Raw genomic sequence first — 14199 nt, forward strand, 5'->3', positions numbered from 1 at the left:
TAATTAAATTAAGCCTACTTAACTATTTTATTTATTTAGCTTATTTAACTATTAGCTTATTTAAATATTTAACTACCAGCTTATTTAATTATTTTAGTTAAATATGTTGGGTCCATAATCAAAGGAGCGAGACTGATAAAAAGCAAAGGTCAAGCAAAGCTTTATTTCGCACCAAGCATCTAGAATCAAACTGACAGGTCAGGGCCGTCTCTTGCAAAGAGGCGAACCCTCCCTGCCTCACAGACTAACTTTTATAGAGGTATTTTAGCTGGGCTATACACAGGTGCCCAATGAGATTGCAATACACGGAGAAAACTGCAGAGTCATGCTAGGTCTGCTATACACAGAAAAAACTGCTAGGTAACACACGCGTGGCCAATTGAATTTCAATTTACCCTAGTGGATATATGTGCGCTCCACTGATTGGATGTCTTCACCGGGCCTGGCCGGTCCTTGTATCTAGGCTTTGCAAGTAAGTTCCTCTGGGAGGGGTGGGGTCAATCTAAGTTCACTGCATAAACACAAAATGACTCCCTCTGGCTAACCAGGCCCTTACAAAATACATTTAAAAAATTTAATTTGCCATAATGGAAGGCACTGAAGCCATTCAAAACATTCCTCAGGGAGAGTTATTTACTGGCAAATTCAAATGTCCAAGGTACATTCCTATGTGGGGTAAAAAACCAAAGTAGGTTACAATTGCTATCTGCAAGGTTCCATTTTGCTAAAAGCAGGTCGGCAGCAAATGTTCACCAAAACGTTAACCACTTTTGGGCGGTGGCACTGGGTACATTTTTCTTTCCTTTTTGTTGTTGTTGTTTGTTTTTTCCCTATTTATAAAATTTCCCCAATGGGACACGCTCCCATTAGGAAGAAAAGAGAACCATTGGCTTCTCCGCCCCCGGAAAGCCCCCCCCCCCCCCCCCGCTGCCCCCAGGGAACCCCACTCACTCTTCTGACCAGGCCCAGATGCTACCACCCTGCTTTCCTTTGTTTCTCCCCATAACGCTTATCTTCTAAAATGTCACAGAATTACGTCATGGCTTACTGTGTGCTTCCTACCAACTCCGCCCAAAAAGTACTTGAAAGCAACGACCTTTGTTTGGTTCACTGATTCCCAACCACTTACGGCAGCCCTTGCCACAAGAAGGTGCTCGAAACACGTTGGCTGAATGACCGAAGGGGAAATAGGTTTGTTCTCGGCGATTGTCTAATTGCCTTACTGTCATTGTGCCGTCGTACAGCTACAATACACGGCCCTCGGCGAATCGTTTCCTTCACAGGAGTTCGAAGCCAGAGCCCTCGCCGCCCAAGCGGTGGGACCACAAGCCCGGAAGCGGGAACTCGGCACGTGACAGGCTCCCCCCTCCCAGCCACGCAAACCAGAGAGGAGAACTACACTTCCCAGAATGCGTAGGTCCTCGCCTAGACTACATTCCCCAGGGGCTTTAGCGGCCGTCCCTAACTCGCCCCCTGCCCCGCCTCTCTGGACAGCCGGCTTTTGCAGCCCACGGCTCCCCGGCCTGAGTTCAGCCCAGTGAGGTTAGAGACCCGGAGAAGGGGTCCCGACCCCGGGCTGCTGTCCATCCGGGCGGTGCCGGAGCCTCCGCCTGCGGAGCACGGCCGGGAGGCGCAGACCCCGGAACCCCGAGGCCTGGGGAAGGTGAGCGGCGGAAGGTCGGGGGAATGCGGGACAGAGGGAGGACCCCGGCCTTGGGAGGATCCCGCGCCGGGGCGGGGGGCGCGCGAGCGGGCCCTTTGTAGGCTCACGCAATGGGGGCCAAGGGCTGGCACCACCGCACTAGCCGACCCGCGGACGTGCCCATGACCGCGGCAGGTCGGGCACTTGTCCCCACCTGTCCAGGCCCCGGTCACCCCCCAACTTCCTCCGGACCCGTGCCCGGTGCTCCACCTGCCGGGCCCTGCCGGCGTTTGGATTTGCTCCCGGCTGTCAGTGAACGTGAGGAACTGTTTCCAACCCTCCCCGGCGCCACTGCCTTCCCGGGCTGCAGGCGCAGAGATGTGTTTTCCGATAGTAATGAGTTGCCGGCTCCCCCCTCCCCCCACGGCAGAATTTGGACTGGAACCCAGGATTTTGGTCTCTGTGACTGCTCCTCCAGCCGGCAGCCCTCCGGCCGCCATCGGAAAACTGCTGTCATACGTTTCCCAAGCACTTTTCCCTAAAAACCTGGAAGGAGATTCCTTGACAGGAGGGGGAGGAGTTGGGGGCGGGTGCAGCTTGAGGTTGGGAAAAGTTGTCCCCTGCGGGCAGTAAGGTTAGAGCCGGTGCTGTGGAGGCGCGCGGTACGGATCCCGGTGCACCCTCACTGGCTGTGTGCACTGGGGCAAGTGGCTCCCACTCTGCCCTCAGTTTCCTGATCTGTAATAAAATAGGCGTGGACAATAGTAGCTATGCTGCGGGACTGAACGATGTGAGCCGCGCCTGGCCCCTGGGGCAGGTTCAGTGAGTTGTTGCTGCTACTGAAGCTGGAGTCCTAGTCTTTTTTCTCGGAGCCACAGGGGGAAGAGTTGGGTCCCGGCCCATTGTGGGCTGGCCCTTGTCTCTGGGCCTGTCCAGCTCCAGCTCCTTCTGACTTCCCTCTCGGAGGGCACGTGGCCTCAGTTCTCACGTGGTGGAAGGATTTCAGAGCTGGTGATTCTCAGGGGTGGAAAGCAGAAGGGGCTTCTCTGTCCTGGCTCCCTTTTTCCTCTTTCAGATTTGCCTTCTGGAGACTCCACCCACCCTCAGGGAAGAGCCCAGAAAGAAGATATGGCTATTGGATGGAGGGAAGCAAGGTCTCATGTGAGTTCATTGACATCTTTGGTCTTAGAAACAGATATATGTATAGATATCTATTATATCTATATCGCTATATAAATACAGATATAGATATAACAGGTATATATATATCTAGATATATATCTAGATATATAGATATCTATATTTATATATACCTGTTATATCTCTATAAATTTTATATCTATATATATTTTAATTCTCAAACTGAAGTCCTCTGCTGCATGCAGTCTTCTGAAGGACCTGGAGCCCAAGCCCTTTCCTCCTTCAAGAGTCGATCCACCCAGGGGGAGGGTGGATTCTGTAGGGAATGTTTGCCTCCTCCCTGCTAATCCATGTCTAGTGTTTCTCTTTTCTTTTCCTAACAGACACTTCTTTTTTTTTTTGTTTTTTTTTTTTTAAGATTTTTTTTTTTTATTTTACAGAGATCACAAGTAGGCAGAAAGGCAGGTGGGGGCGGGGGAGCAGGTTCCCCGCCAAGCAGAGAGCCCGATGAGGGGTTTGATCCCAGGACCCTGAGATCATGACCTGAGCCGAAGGCAGAGGCTTTAACCCACTGAGCCACCCAGGCGCCCCCAGACACTTCTTTTTATTCATTAATCTCAATTCAGTGTATGATTACTATCTTGATAGGTGAGATGCCACGTGGGGACAGAACACACACACACACACACACACACACACACACACACACTTGGCAGTTCCTTTCTGGCCCTGCTTCCTTGGCTCACCCTGGTCTCCCTCCCTATCCTTGGTATTTTTTAAGGATAACCTCCCTAGACTTCTCCAACCCATCATTGTCTGTTTTTTCCTCACTCTTTGTGGATCATGTGCCTTGTTTCTGTACTCTTCTTGAAAACTGTTCTGGATCTGCTATTTTCATTCTTCCCTTGTTGGAAACAGGAGAGGGACCCGGTCCAGGTGAGCCAGTGCCTGACCAAAGAATAGCTGTGTTGGAGGGGACACAGCTGGAGAGATCTCTGGACTCCAAGGGCAGAGAGAAGACTCCCCAGGAGGGAGCAGGGAGGGGTGTACAGGATATCAGGAGTGGAGAGGCAGGGTCTCCAGTGGGTAGGAAGCGGGGCTTGAAGCCAGACTGCCGGGCTTGAACCCATCTCCTTGGTTACTGTTTGTGGGCCCTGGACAGATGCGCCCGTTTCCTCGCCTGGACAATGGGAATAACAAACATGCCGACCTCATGGGGCAGGTGAGAGGGTCACGCAAGTCAGTGCATGGGAAGTGTTTGGATCAGGGCTGGGCACTAGCAGACGCCCAACAAGGGGTGGTCGTGGGAGCCGGATGGTGTTACTGAAGCGCTGACACTACTCATGCCGACAGATGGGACCGTGGTGCTGGCACTTGTCCTTTCACTGCTCATCTGCATCTGACAGTCACAGTGTTGGGGGTCTGCCTGCGGGCGTGGCCTTTGTTTTCATGCTCACGCGGGCGCAGCAGTGATCATCCCCATGTTTCACACTAGCAAACTTGAGGCTCAGAAACGTCCAGTAACCTGAATTCAGACCCCAGTGTGTCTGGCCTCTGGGTCCAGGCTCATCACTGTGTAGCCATTCCCCTGGTGCCTCTTTCGGATCCCAGGGCAGCCCCAAACCCCGTGTTCCCAGAGCTTTTCTCCACTGTTGTGTTGATCTGGGGCCCAGGAAACATGGTGGTGGTTGGTCCCGGGCTGGGACTGGCTGGTGCATATTTCTAAAGCTTTCCCCTCTAGTTCCCACAGACTGACCTTGCTCTCTTGCCCAGAATCTTCTCCATCCCTGCAGGGGAGTGAATGCATGTGGCATTCTCCCTAACCTCACCTGCTCCCATGTGCCCCTACTGCATGGGCTTGCGGGTAAAGCCCAGCAACAGGCGTTTAAGACCAGAGAGAGAATGTACCAAGTGCTGGCTTAACAGAAGACTTTAATTATTGTCCTGCCTCTGCCGCTGGTAAAGTAGGTGGCCTGTGGTCTTGACTGTCCTGGACCAGATTCTGGTCCTTATCTCTAAAATGAGGATAGATCTGGGAGATGGTATATAGTCCCGCCCAGGTACACATTCTTCTTTCATTGATCCAATGTGTTTATCTTGTCTGCCAGCTGGACTGTAAATTCTTTGAGAGCAAAAATTATTTCTCATATTCCTCCCTAATATGTAAATAATTCAATGTTTTTCTTGCCATAAAGATATTGTATAATCATGGTAAACATTGTAGAGAATAAAATATGCACATATGTGTGCATAGATGTATAGATATGTGTGTGTGTGTTTAGAGTTGACCCCTGAGCAACACAGGTTTGAACTGGGCAGGTCCAGTTACCCATGGATTTTTTTCGATCAATACAGTAGAGTACTGTAAATGTATTTCTCTTATGCTTTTTTTTTTTGGTTTATTGTTTCAGAGAGAGATTGCGCAAGTAGATGAGTGGAGACAGAGAAGAGAGATAGAATCTCAAGGGGATTCTGTACTGAGCACAGAGCATGACTCTGAGAGCATGACCTGAGCGGAAATCAAGAGTCAGAGACTTAACCAACTGAGCTACCAAGCACCCCTTATGATTTTCTCAATAACGTTTTCTTTTCTCTAGCTTATTTTAGTGTAAGAAAATAGTATATAATACATATAACATGCAGAATATGTGTTTATCGACTGTTTATTTTATCGGGAAGTCTTCCAGTCCACAGTAGGCTATTAGTAGTTACGTTTTGGGGGAGTCCAAAATTATATGTAGATTTTCGACTGCATATGAAGTCAGGGCCCTTAACCCCCTCCTTGTTCAAGGGTCATCTGTATATATTTTTTTCATATATTCTAAAGAAAGTAGAATCACCCTTAACCCCACCAACTGGAGATAATCACTGTCAATCATTTGTTGTGTATCTCTCAGCATCATTCATATATATATATATAATTTTTATCAGAAATGAGTACAAACTATACACTGATATATAACAAATATAAATATTTGTATTTAACATGATCATGGGTGTCTTTTTAACAGATATTGACCTAACCATCAGTTGCACTGGTTGCATAGTATTTTATATTGATGTGACAATAGCTAACATCTGAAGCTTTGGTACATGGTATAATTACATGGTATGGATTATCTCATTTATTTAATAGCTCTATGCGATAGGTTGTGGGAGGCATTTTTGCAGTTAAGAATGGAGACTTGGACATGTCCCTGCACTGGAATCCCAGGTCTCCCACTGACTAGCTGTGAGACTTCAGGCAAATTTATCCTCTCCGTGGCTGTTTTCCGTCATGTAAATGGAGACAGTGATAATATCTTCTCTTAGGGTTGTTGTGACTTTTAGATACAGATTATATTAAAGATTAATAGGTAACTGAATTAGAAAAAAGAAAGATCAATAGGAAGCTCTAGGGATTGTACCTGGCCCGTGTAGAGCATTCGGGAGAAGAGAGAGATTTCAGTTTCCATTATTTCTGTCCTCCAGCTTCAGTGAGCACTCAGTGCCTACTGTTAGTGACCCTGCCCTTCATCATCTGTGATGACCTAGCTTGTTTCTCATTTTTTTGTATTACTAAAACCATGATAAATGCTCTATGTGCACTTTTGTGTACTGCTCATTATAGTAGAAATATAATAATTGGTGAGTTAAAGAATAAACATATTTTAAAGTTTTAATATGTATTATCAAATCCCCATCAGCAAGATTATTCTAATTAACACTCCAGTAGTCTTGATTCCTCCCTGCATCTCCTTATACTGGTTAACACAGGGCCTGGTAAGACTTTATGCTGCTCAGTATGTATTTGTCACTGGCCAATGGTTCATTGAACAAGAAATAACCTGAAACCTTAAGAAACCAGAATGACATCAGAAGCCTTTCATGGCAGCCCATCCTCCTCCCAACTGCCACCACCTTTACCCTGTGCGATGGGAAGTCCTGGGTGAGCTGGGATGGCTTGTCATTACAGGTGTCGGTGACCTTCGAGGATGTGGCTGTGCTCTTTACACGGGATGAGTGGAGGAAGCTGGGTCCTTCTCAGAGAAACGTGTACCAGGAAGTGATGCTGGAGAACTACAGTAACCTGGTCTCACTGGGTAAGGGAATTTTCCCTGTAGATGAAAAAGTCAGACAGTAGCATAAGTCAGCACCTGCTTCCCTGCATAAAAGCTGTGGGGCATCAGGAACTTTCAGCTGAATTTGGCCTTGGGGTTGTGCACATTGTAAATAAATATTTAAAGTTTCTTTCCCACTATAGGCATGGATTTGTCCCACACGTGGGACAGCTGACATACTTGTATGTTAGAAATTCCCTCATAGTTAGGCAACATTTCCTGCTGTGATTTTCTGTGATTTGTTTGCTCAGCTCACAGCAGAAAGCATTGCTCAACCGTCTTCATTACCCTGCCGCCAGCCTTTCCCAATTCTCCCTTCCAGCCTGACAAATGTGTATAATCCATCTTTGAAAGGGAGTCAGATCGTGCTTTCTCATTTTAAACAGGGCACTTGGTGTGGGTACCTGTTTACAAACATTTAGTCTGCAAATCTAACATATTTCCTCTTCTGTGGCAAGCTGTGGGTACTCTAGAGCTGCTTGTGTATCTGGCAGCGTCTCTAACCTGCAGCTGCTTCCCACACAGCCACGCCCTACAGGCCCCTTGCCTTTCCCCTCAGACACGCCCTCACGTCCCCCGGGGGCACGGTTGGAGCACCCCACCGGAGCTCTTTGTACCATCCCCTGAGTTTTCCATTCAGATCCATGATGCATCTTTGAGTCAAAAGAAAACCAAGTCTTACCTTTCTCTTTTATTTTTTCCTGTTTCTGAGCAGGACTCCTGTTCTCCAAACCAAGAGTGATCTCCCTGTTGCAGGAAGGAGAAGATCCCTGGAAGGTAGAGAAAGAAAGTCCTGGAGGCCCCTCTCTAGGTGAGTGGGTAGGACCAAGTGGCGGGAGATGGGCGCGGGCAGCAGTCTTGCGGTAAGTGGACGGTGCGGCTTGGAGATGTTGGTCAGGAAGGTTTCTCCGGGGCCTCTGTCCTGGAGAAGTGACAGAGAGGGGACACTCAGGCCCCAGACACGAGCTTTCTCTTACTCTCTGGTAATCACTTCCCAAATGAATCTCTCAGGAGCTCTTCTTATTCGTCCCTGTTTTCAGAGGAGGGCTGCACATCGCGGATTCAGTCAGCAAACAGTGTATTTAAGGAATGGCAGAGAATCAGTCTGACCGAGGATCAGGGTTATGTGAGAGAAGGAGCCGAGGAAGGAAAGGGTGTCAGAAAGCTAGCAAAGCCGCATTACACTGGGCTTTGACAAGAGTCTCGGCCATGGGACCGTCCCATGGAAATGAAAGATTTTCAGCAGAAGACTGGAGTTCTGGGTATTTTAGAAAAATTGGCTTAAATGTGGAACAGTGTAAATGTCCTCTGGTAAGGACATGGCTGGAGAAGTTGGAGCAAGTCACTGCTCTGGCATCGAGGGCCACTGTCGGAGACAAGAGCAGCTGGTGTGGACAGAGCTGGCGTGGTGCAGGGGGCAGCTACTGCTGTGTCACTGTTGATGCTGAAAGGCGATGACGTGGCTGTATGTGCATGTGTAATGTGTGCGGAAGTGCAGACAGAAAGGCTGGGGAGACACACCTGAGCTGGTGCCAGGAGCTCCACGTGGAATGGGACCGAGAAGGGGCAGGATGAAAGAGGGCTTTGGTTGTATGTAATCTTAACATTTCAAAGAGAATAGATTGATGAAATCCTTATGTAATTTGAGTTTAATAAGAATGGTCACTTTGAAGCATGGTGGGTGATAGATTGAAAGTGAGGGAAAAGCTGATGGGGAATCTTCCTGGAGACACTAGTAGTAAGGTAGGTGAGATGTTTCTAGGGTGGGACAAAGGCATGGGCACTGGAGTCCAGAGGGAGGGAGAGGGGTCCCTTTGTTAAGGGTGTAGGGTGAGTTTGCTGTGGGGTGGGTCTCACTGGGGAGTGAGTGGAATGCCTGGGGAGAGATGCTGGTGGACAGCTGTACGAGGTCTACGGGAGCTCTGAAGGCAGGTCAGGGAGCCCTCGGTACAAAGGTGGCATTTGATGCCTCGAGCTGACCAGGCAAGGGCACAGAGCAGAGGACAGAATCCCAGGAAACCTCACCATTTACAAGGTGGGTTAGGAAAGAAGACTCTGGCTGAGCCTGAGAAGTCATCAGAAGAGAAAAACGGGAGAGGCAACTGACAGGGAAGCTGGGGACAGAGAGCTGATGAGTGCGGGAGCATCCAGGTTTGAGTCCCCATCCCCTACTTTCCTGTCCCCTAATGGACGGTGCGTGAGCTCTGTGCTGGGCACTGGCCATGTGACACTGGACAGAAAGACGCAGGTTCTGCTGGCTGGAGGTCACGGTTGGGTGGGGAGACAGGTGATGGTGCACTGAGCGCACACAGGGTGTCGAATGACCCCACAGGATGGCTGCAGAGTGTGTGAGTGTGCGCAGCAGAAGGGGCGGTGTGGGCAGAGGCTTCCAGAGGAGGTGGGATCCGAGGATGTGGAGCCGGGTCCAGCCACAGGAAAGGTCCACCTGATTCCAGAGAAAGGAAGCCAGTGGGTGCTGCTGGGAGCCAGGAGGGCACTGCGGGGACCAGCGGGGGGAGCCTGGACACAGGATCTGGTCTGTGTCTGACAGCCAGGCTGGGAGCCTGGGGACTGGGAAGTAGTCTGACCAGGGCCCCAGGCGTACACTGCTGAGAGCAGCCTGCAGGCCGTGGGGGGCCTGTTGGCGTGGAAGTGAGGGCTGCTCCCCGCTACTGTCGGGTCCAGATGCGTCAGTGATGGCCTCTCATTCCGTGGGCCCCGCACAGGAGCTGCAGGCCGGGTGCTCTCCCTCCCCAAGCCCCCAGGCCAAGGGAGCCTTCTTCCCACCATACTCTGAGGTTTCTGCTGTGGGAACCACCTGTGTGTCTGTCTATCTTACTCTGGTTTGGGAGAAAGACACAAGGTCTGGGAAGCGGGTAGAGGCCGCCATCAAGTGCCCAGAGCAGGCAGGAGTCCGTGAATCAGCCGAGGCTCGGCAGGGCGGCGTCTGGGCCGAGTCTGGCAGGAAAGATCTGAGGAAGAGAAGGAAGGCTCCGTCCCTTTCCCTGCACCTCCGGAGCCTCCCATCCAGGAATGCATCTCTCTGAGTGAAGCGAGTCGTCGGTGGGTTCCGGGGAGTAAAAGTGTGACCAGAGTCTGGAGTCTGGAGCTGTGCTGAGAGGCGCTGGGCCCCTGGGGAATGGGGCGGAGTCCTCAGCAGCCTCCTCCTCGGCATCGGGGACATGTCCCTGAGGGTGGACCACGGGCGGACGCCGGGAGGAAGAACAGCACAGCCGACCGGTAAGTGCACATCCCTGGACAGGATGCACCTTCTCTCCTGCAGAGATGGCAGTCACCCCGGGAGTGCGTGCGTGTGTCTGTCTGTCCGTCCAGCACCCCTGGCGAGTCTCCATCTGCCCGGACTAATGCGGCCTCAGAATGGCTTCCCTCCGGAGTGCAGCTGGCTTCACCCTAAGCGCCGGTGAAGGACGGGGTGTTCTGGAAGTAGCTCAGGTGGTTAACTCTGGACCAGACCGGAAACCTGCCCCTCCCGCAACCGGTGACGGAAAAGCCCGTGCTCAGGGCACCTCTAGCGGCCTCCCAATGTGCTCCCCCCCCCGCCCGCCTTTTTAAAAAACATTTCAAAACTATTCGCAAATAGGAAAAACAGAAAAACAAAGGGTCGTGGGGGGATGTTTGAAGTGAGAGGTGGAAGGTGCTGGCAGGAGGGGTGTGCCTCTCCTCTGAGTCTCTTGCTGAGAAGGGAGCACACCTGCGGGGGGGGGGGGAGTTGTAATGAGGCGATTAAACCAGCCGGTACATCGTGAGTTAGCTCTAAGCCTGAATGTGGAAATAGTCCTGAAATCTAAAATTTAAAAATGCAGGTATGATCTGGGTAAACAGTTACCTTCCAGTGAAAATGTGCTTTCCTTGCCTGTCACTTTCTCCTTCTTTGTCATCTCAGCGCAAGAAGCCTGGTGGGGGGACTGAACCCCCGACGGGTGGTCAGCAGAGGGGTCCCTGGGGGCTGCCCCCACACAGAGGGTGGGGCCTCTTTTTCTAACTCGCACAAAGGTGCTGCCCTTAGCAGCCCAGCGACCCAGCAGGCCGGGGGTTTAAAGAATGAATCTCGGAGGAGGTGAAAGCGGAGAGCGGGTACTCATAGGCGCCTCTACTGTGTTTGGTCAATCTTGTCCTTGTCCCCTGCCCCCTCTCCCCAGCAGTACCCTTGCTGGCCCTGCACCTCCCTCCTGCCACCAACCTCTGTTCCCACAGCTGCAAGAATGCTCTATTAAAAGGTAAATCAGGCCACCTCACTTCCCTTCAGAAAACCTCTCCCGGCTTCCTTCTTGATGTTTACATTTCAAAGAGATGGCTCCCAGGAGCTTAAGAAAAACATCCTTGGTGGGGGCCTGGGTAGCTTAGTTGGTTAAGCAGTTAACCATCTGACTCTTGATCTCAGCCAAGGTCTGGCCCTCTGGGTTGTGAGTTCAAGCCCCACATTGGGCTCTGCACCCGGTGGAGCCTGCTTAACAACCAAGAACATCCTTAGGTTATAATGTTCCCGGAGGCTTATAGTGTTCACAGGTTTATATACATTTCATATCAAAAGCACAGAGGAAGGATTTAGAAATGCAAATTTTCTCAAAGAAATGCTTTGAGGAAAAGGTACAGAGCCCTCTTTCCCTTTGGAGCTCCCACCACAGAATTTTCCAGAGCAACTGTACTTTCACCTTCCTACCTGCTATGCAGGCATGGAGGTTCCAATTTATCTAGTGTTGCCAAACTTCTTATTGTCCCCTCATAATTTTTTATTATGGTAAAACACAAGAAACATAAAATTTGCCATTTTGACTGTTGTTAAGTGTACAATTTAGTGGCATTCAGCTCATTCCCAAGGCCGTGCAACCATCCCCACCATCCAGGTGCCAGAAGTCCTCTCTAATCCCTTCCTGAAACTCTCTTCCCACTAAACACTAATTCTCCACCCACCTGTCTCCAGGCCCCTGCTAATCGCTGTTCTCTGTCTCTGTGTTTGACTCTCCTAGGAACCTCATAGAATTGGAATCTTATAGGGGTGCCTGGGTGGCTCAGTGGGTTAAAGCCTCTGCCTTTGGCTTGGGTCATGATCTCAGGATCCTGGGATTGAGCCCCATGTTGGCTCTCTGTTCAGCAGGGAGCCTGCTTCCCTCTCTCTCTCTGCCTGCCTCTCTCCCTACTTGTGATCTCTGTCAAATAAATAAGTAAAATCTTAAAAAAAAAAAAGAATTGGAATCTTAGAACACTTGTCATTTTGTGGCTGGCTTATTTCATTCCACATCGTGTCTTCAGGGTTCATCTACATTGTACATCTGTCAGAATTCCATTGCCTTAGGGCTGAACAGTATTCCATTACATGTCTGTGCCACACATGGTCTATCATTTGGTCTGGATATTTGGATGATTTCCATCTTCTGGATCTTGTGAATAATGCTACTCCGAACGTGGGTGTACAAATACCTCTTTGGGTCCCTGCTTTTGGTTCTTTTGGGTACATTGGAGTGGAACTGCTGGATCACTTGGTAATTCTCTACTTAACTTTCTGAGGAACTACTATTTCCATTGTGGCCACATTAGTTTACATTCTCACCAGCAATGGAGCGGGGTTTCAAAGTCTCTTGCCAGTATTTGTTATTTTCTGGTTTCTTTTGTTTCTGTTATCCATAGCCATACTCATGGATTTAAAGTGGTATCTGGTGGTTTTTGATTTATATTTCCCTACTGATTAATGATGTTGAATGGTCTTTTCATGTGCTTATTGGCCACTGATATATCTCCTATAGGCAACTGTCTTTTTAAGTCCTTTACCCATTTTTGTTTGTTTCTCTCTTTTCCTTCCTCCCTTTCAAATTCCAGTATAGGTCACATACAGTGTTATAATAGTTTCAGGTGTACAATATAATGGTTCAACACTTCTCTCCATTTCTGTGTTCATCTTGGAAAGTGTACTCTTTAATTCCCATCAACTGTTTCACCCATTCCCCCCACCTCACCTTCTACCTGGTAACCATCAGTTTGTTCTCTGTAGTTGTCTGTTTTTTGGTTTGTCTCTGTTTTTGATGGATAGCACGTTCTGTATGTATCCATTAGCTCCAGTCGGTTTATTGTGTTATTCAAGTCCTTTACTACTTCTTTTCGTCTGGTCGTTTTATTCCTTATTGAAGGTAGGGCATTGAAATCTCCAACTATTATGGTAGAACTATTTCTCCCTTCAGTTTTGTAAATTTTTACTTCATGTGTTTTGAGGATGTGTTATTAGGTATGTAAATGTTTGTAATTTTAATGTCTTCTTGCTGAATTGAACCTTTTATGACTATACATCATCCTTCTTTGTCTCTTATAACTTGTTTCCTAAAGTTTATTTTGTCTGATACTAGTAAAGCCAGTCCAGCTCTCTTGTGGTGCTTCTATTTGCGTGAAGTAGCTTTCTGTCATCTCACTTGCAACCTATTTGTGTCTTTGGCTCTAAAGTGAATTTCTTATTCAAACAAAAAACAGTCTCTGAATTACAGAGAACAAACTGGTAGTTGAGGTGGGTGGGAAGAGGGGTGAAAGATGAAGAGGATCAAGAGTGCACCTACTTTTTTTTAAAGATTTTGTTTATTTATTTGACAGAGAGAGAGAGATCACAAGTAGGCATAGAGGCAGGCAGAGAAAGAGGAAGGGAAGCAGGCTCCCCACTGAGCAGAGAGCTGGATGCAGGGCTCATTCCCAGGACCCTGAGATCATGACATGAGCTGAGGCAGAGGCTTAACCCACTGAGTCACCCAGGAGCCCCCAAGAGTATATCCATTTTATAAGCACTGAGTAATGTACAGAATTGCTAACTCATTATTTTGTATATGAAACTTAGATACACTGTATGTTAATCATTCTTCAATAGAAAGAAAAAAGAAAAGAAGCCAGTCTTTTATAGACAGCATTTGGTTAGATTATGGGTTTTTCCCCCATTCTGCCAATATCTGTATTTTGACTGGATAATTAAGTTAATGTATTTATATTTGAAGTAATTTCTGATATAAGGGACTCACTTCTGCCATTTGGCTTTTTTTTCTATATACCTTATATCTCTTTGTCCCTGATTTCCTGCATTACTGTTTCCTTTTGTGTTTAGTTGATAAACATTTTAATTCCCCTCCAATTTTCTTTTATATATATTATGTAGGTATTTTCTTTTTGGTTACCATTGGGATTATATTTAACATCCAAAATTCATAACACTGTGATTTGAATTTATACCACCTTAAGTACAATAATGTATAAAATCTCTGCTTCTGTATACTTGCATCCTCATCCCCTTTCAGTTACTGTTGTCACGGACTGTATCATTATACATTG

At 48.4% G+C, this 14199-nt stretch overlaps 1 protein-coding gene across 1 annotated transcript in view; it reads left to right on the forward strand.

Annotated features, from left to right (window-relative positions):
* The first annotated feature begins 1715 nt into the window (after positions 1 to 1715).
* Positions 1716 to 14199, forward strand: part of LOC111158900 (zinc finger protein 879) — a 166379-nt gene continuing 153895 nt past the window's right edge. Inside the window, exons 1-3 of the mRNA XM_022521219.1 lie at positions 1716 to 2803; positions 6738 to 6864; positions 7598 to 7693. Of these exons, the coding sequence (XP_022376927.1) occupies positions 2771 to 2803; positions 6738 to 6864; positions 7598 to 7693 (256 nt within the window). The 5' untranslated portion in view covers positions 1716 to 2770. The remainder of the gene's footprint in view (positions 2804 to 6737; positions 6865 to 7597; positions 7694 to 14199) is intronic.

Source organism: Enhydra lutris, unplaced genomic scaffold (assembly GCF_002288905.1).
Source record: "Enhydra lutris kenyoni isolate GAN:26980312 unplaced genomic scaffold, ASM228890v2 scaffoldscaffold64, whole genome shotgun sequence".
NCBI classification, from domain to species: Eukaryota; Metazoa; Chordata; class Mammalia; order Carnivora; family Mustelidae; genus Enhydra; species Enhydra lutris.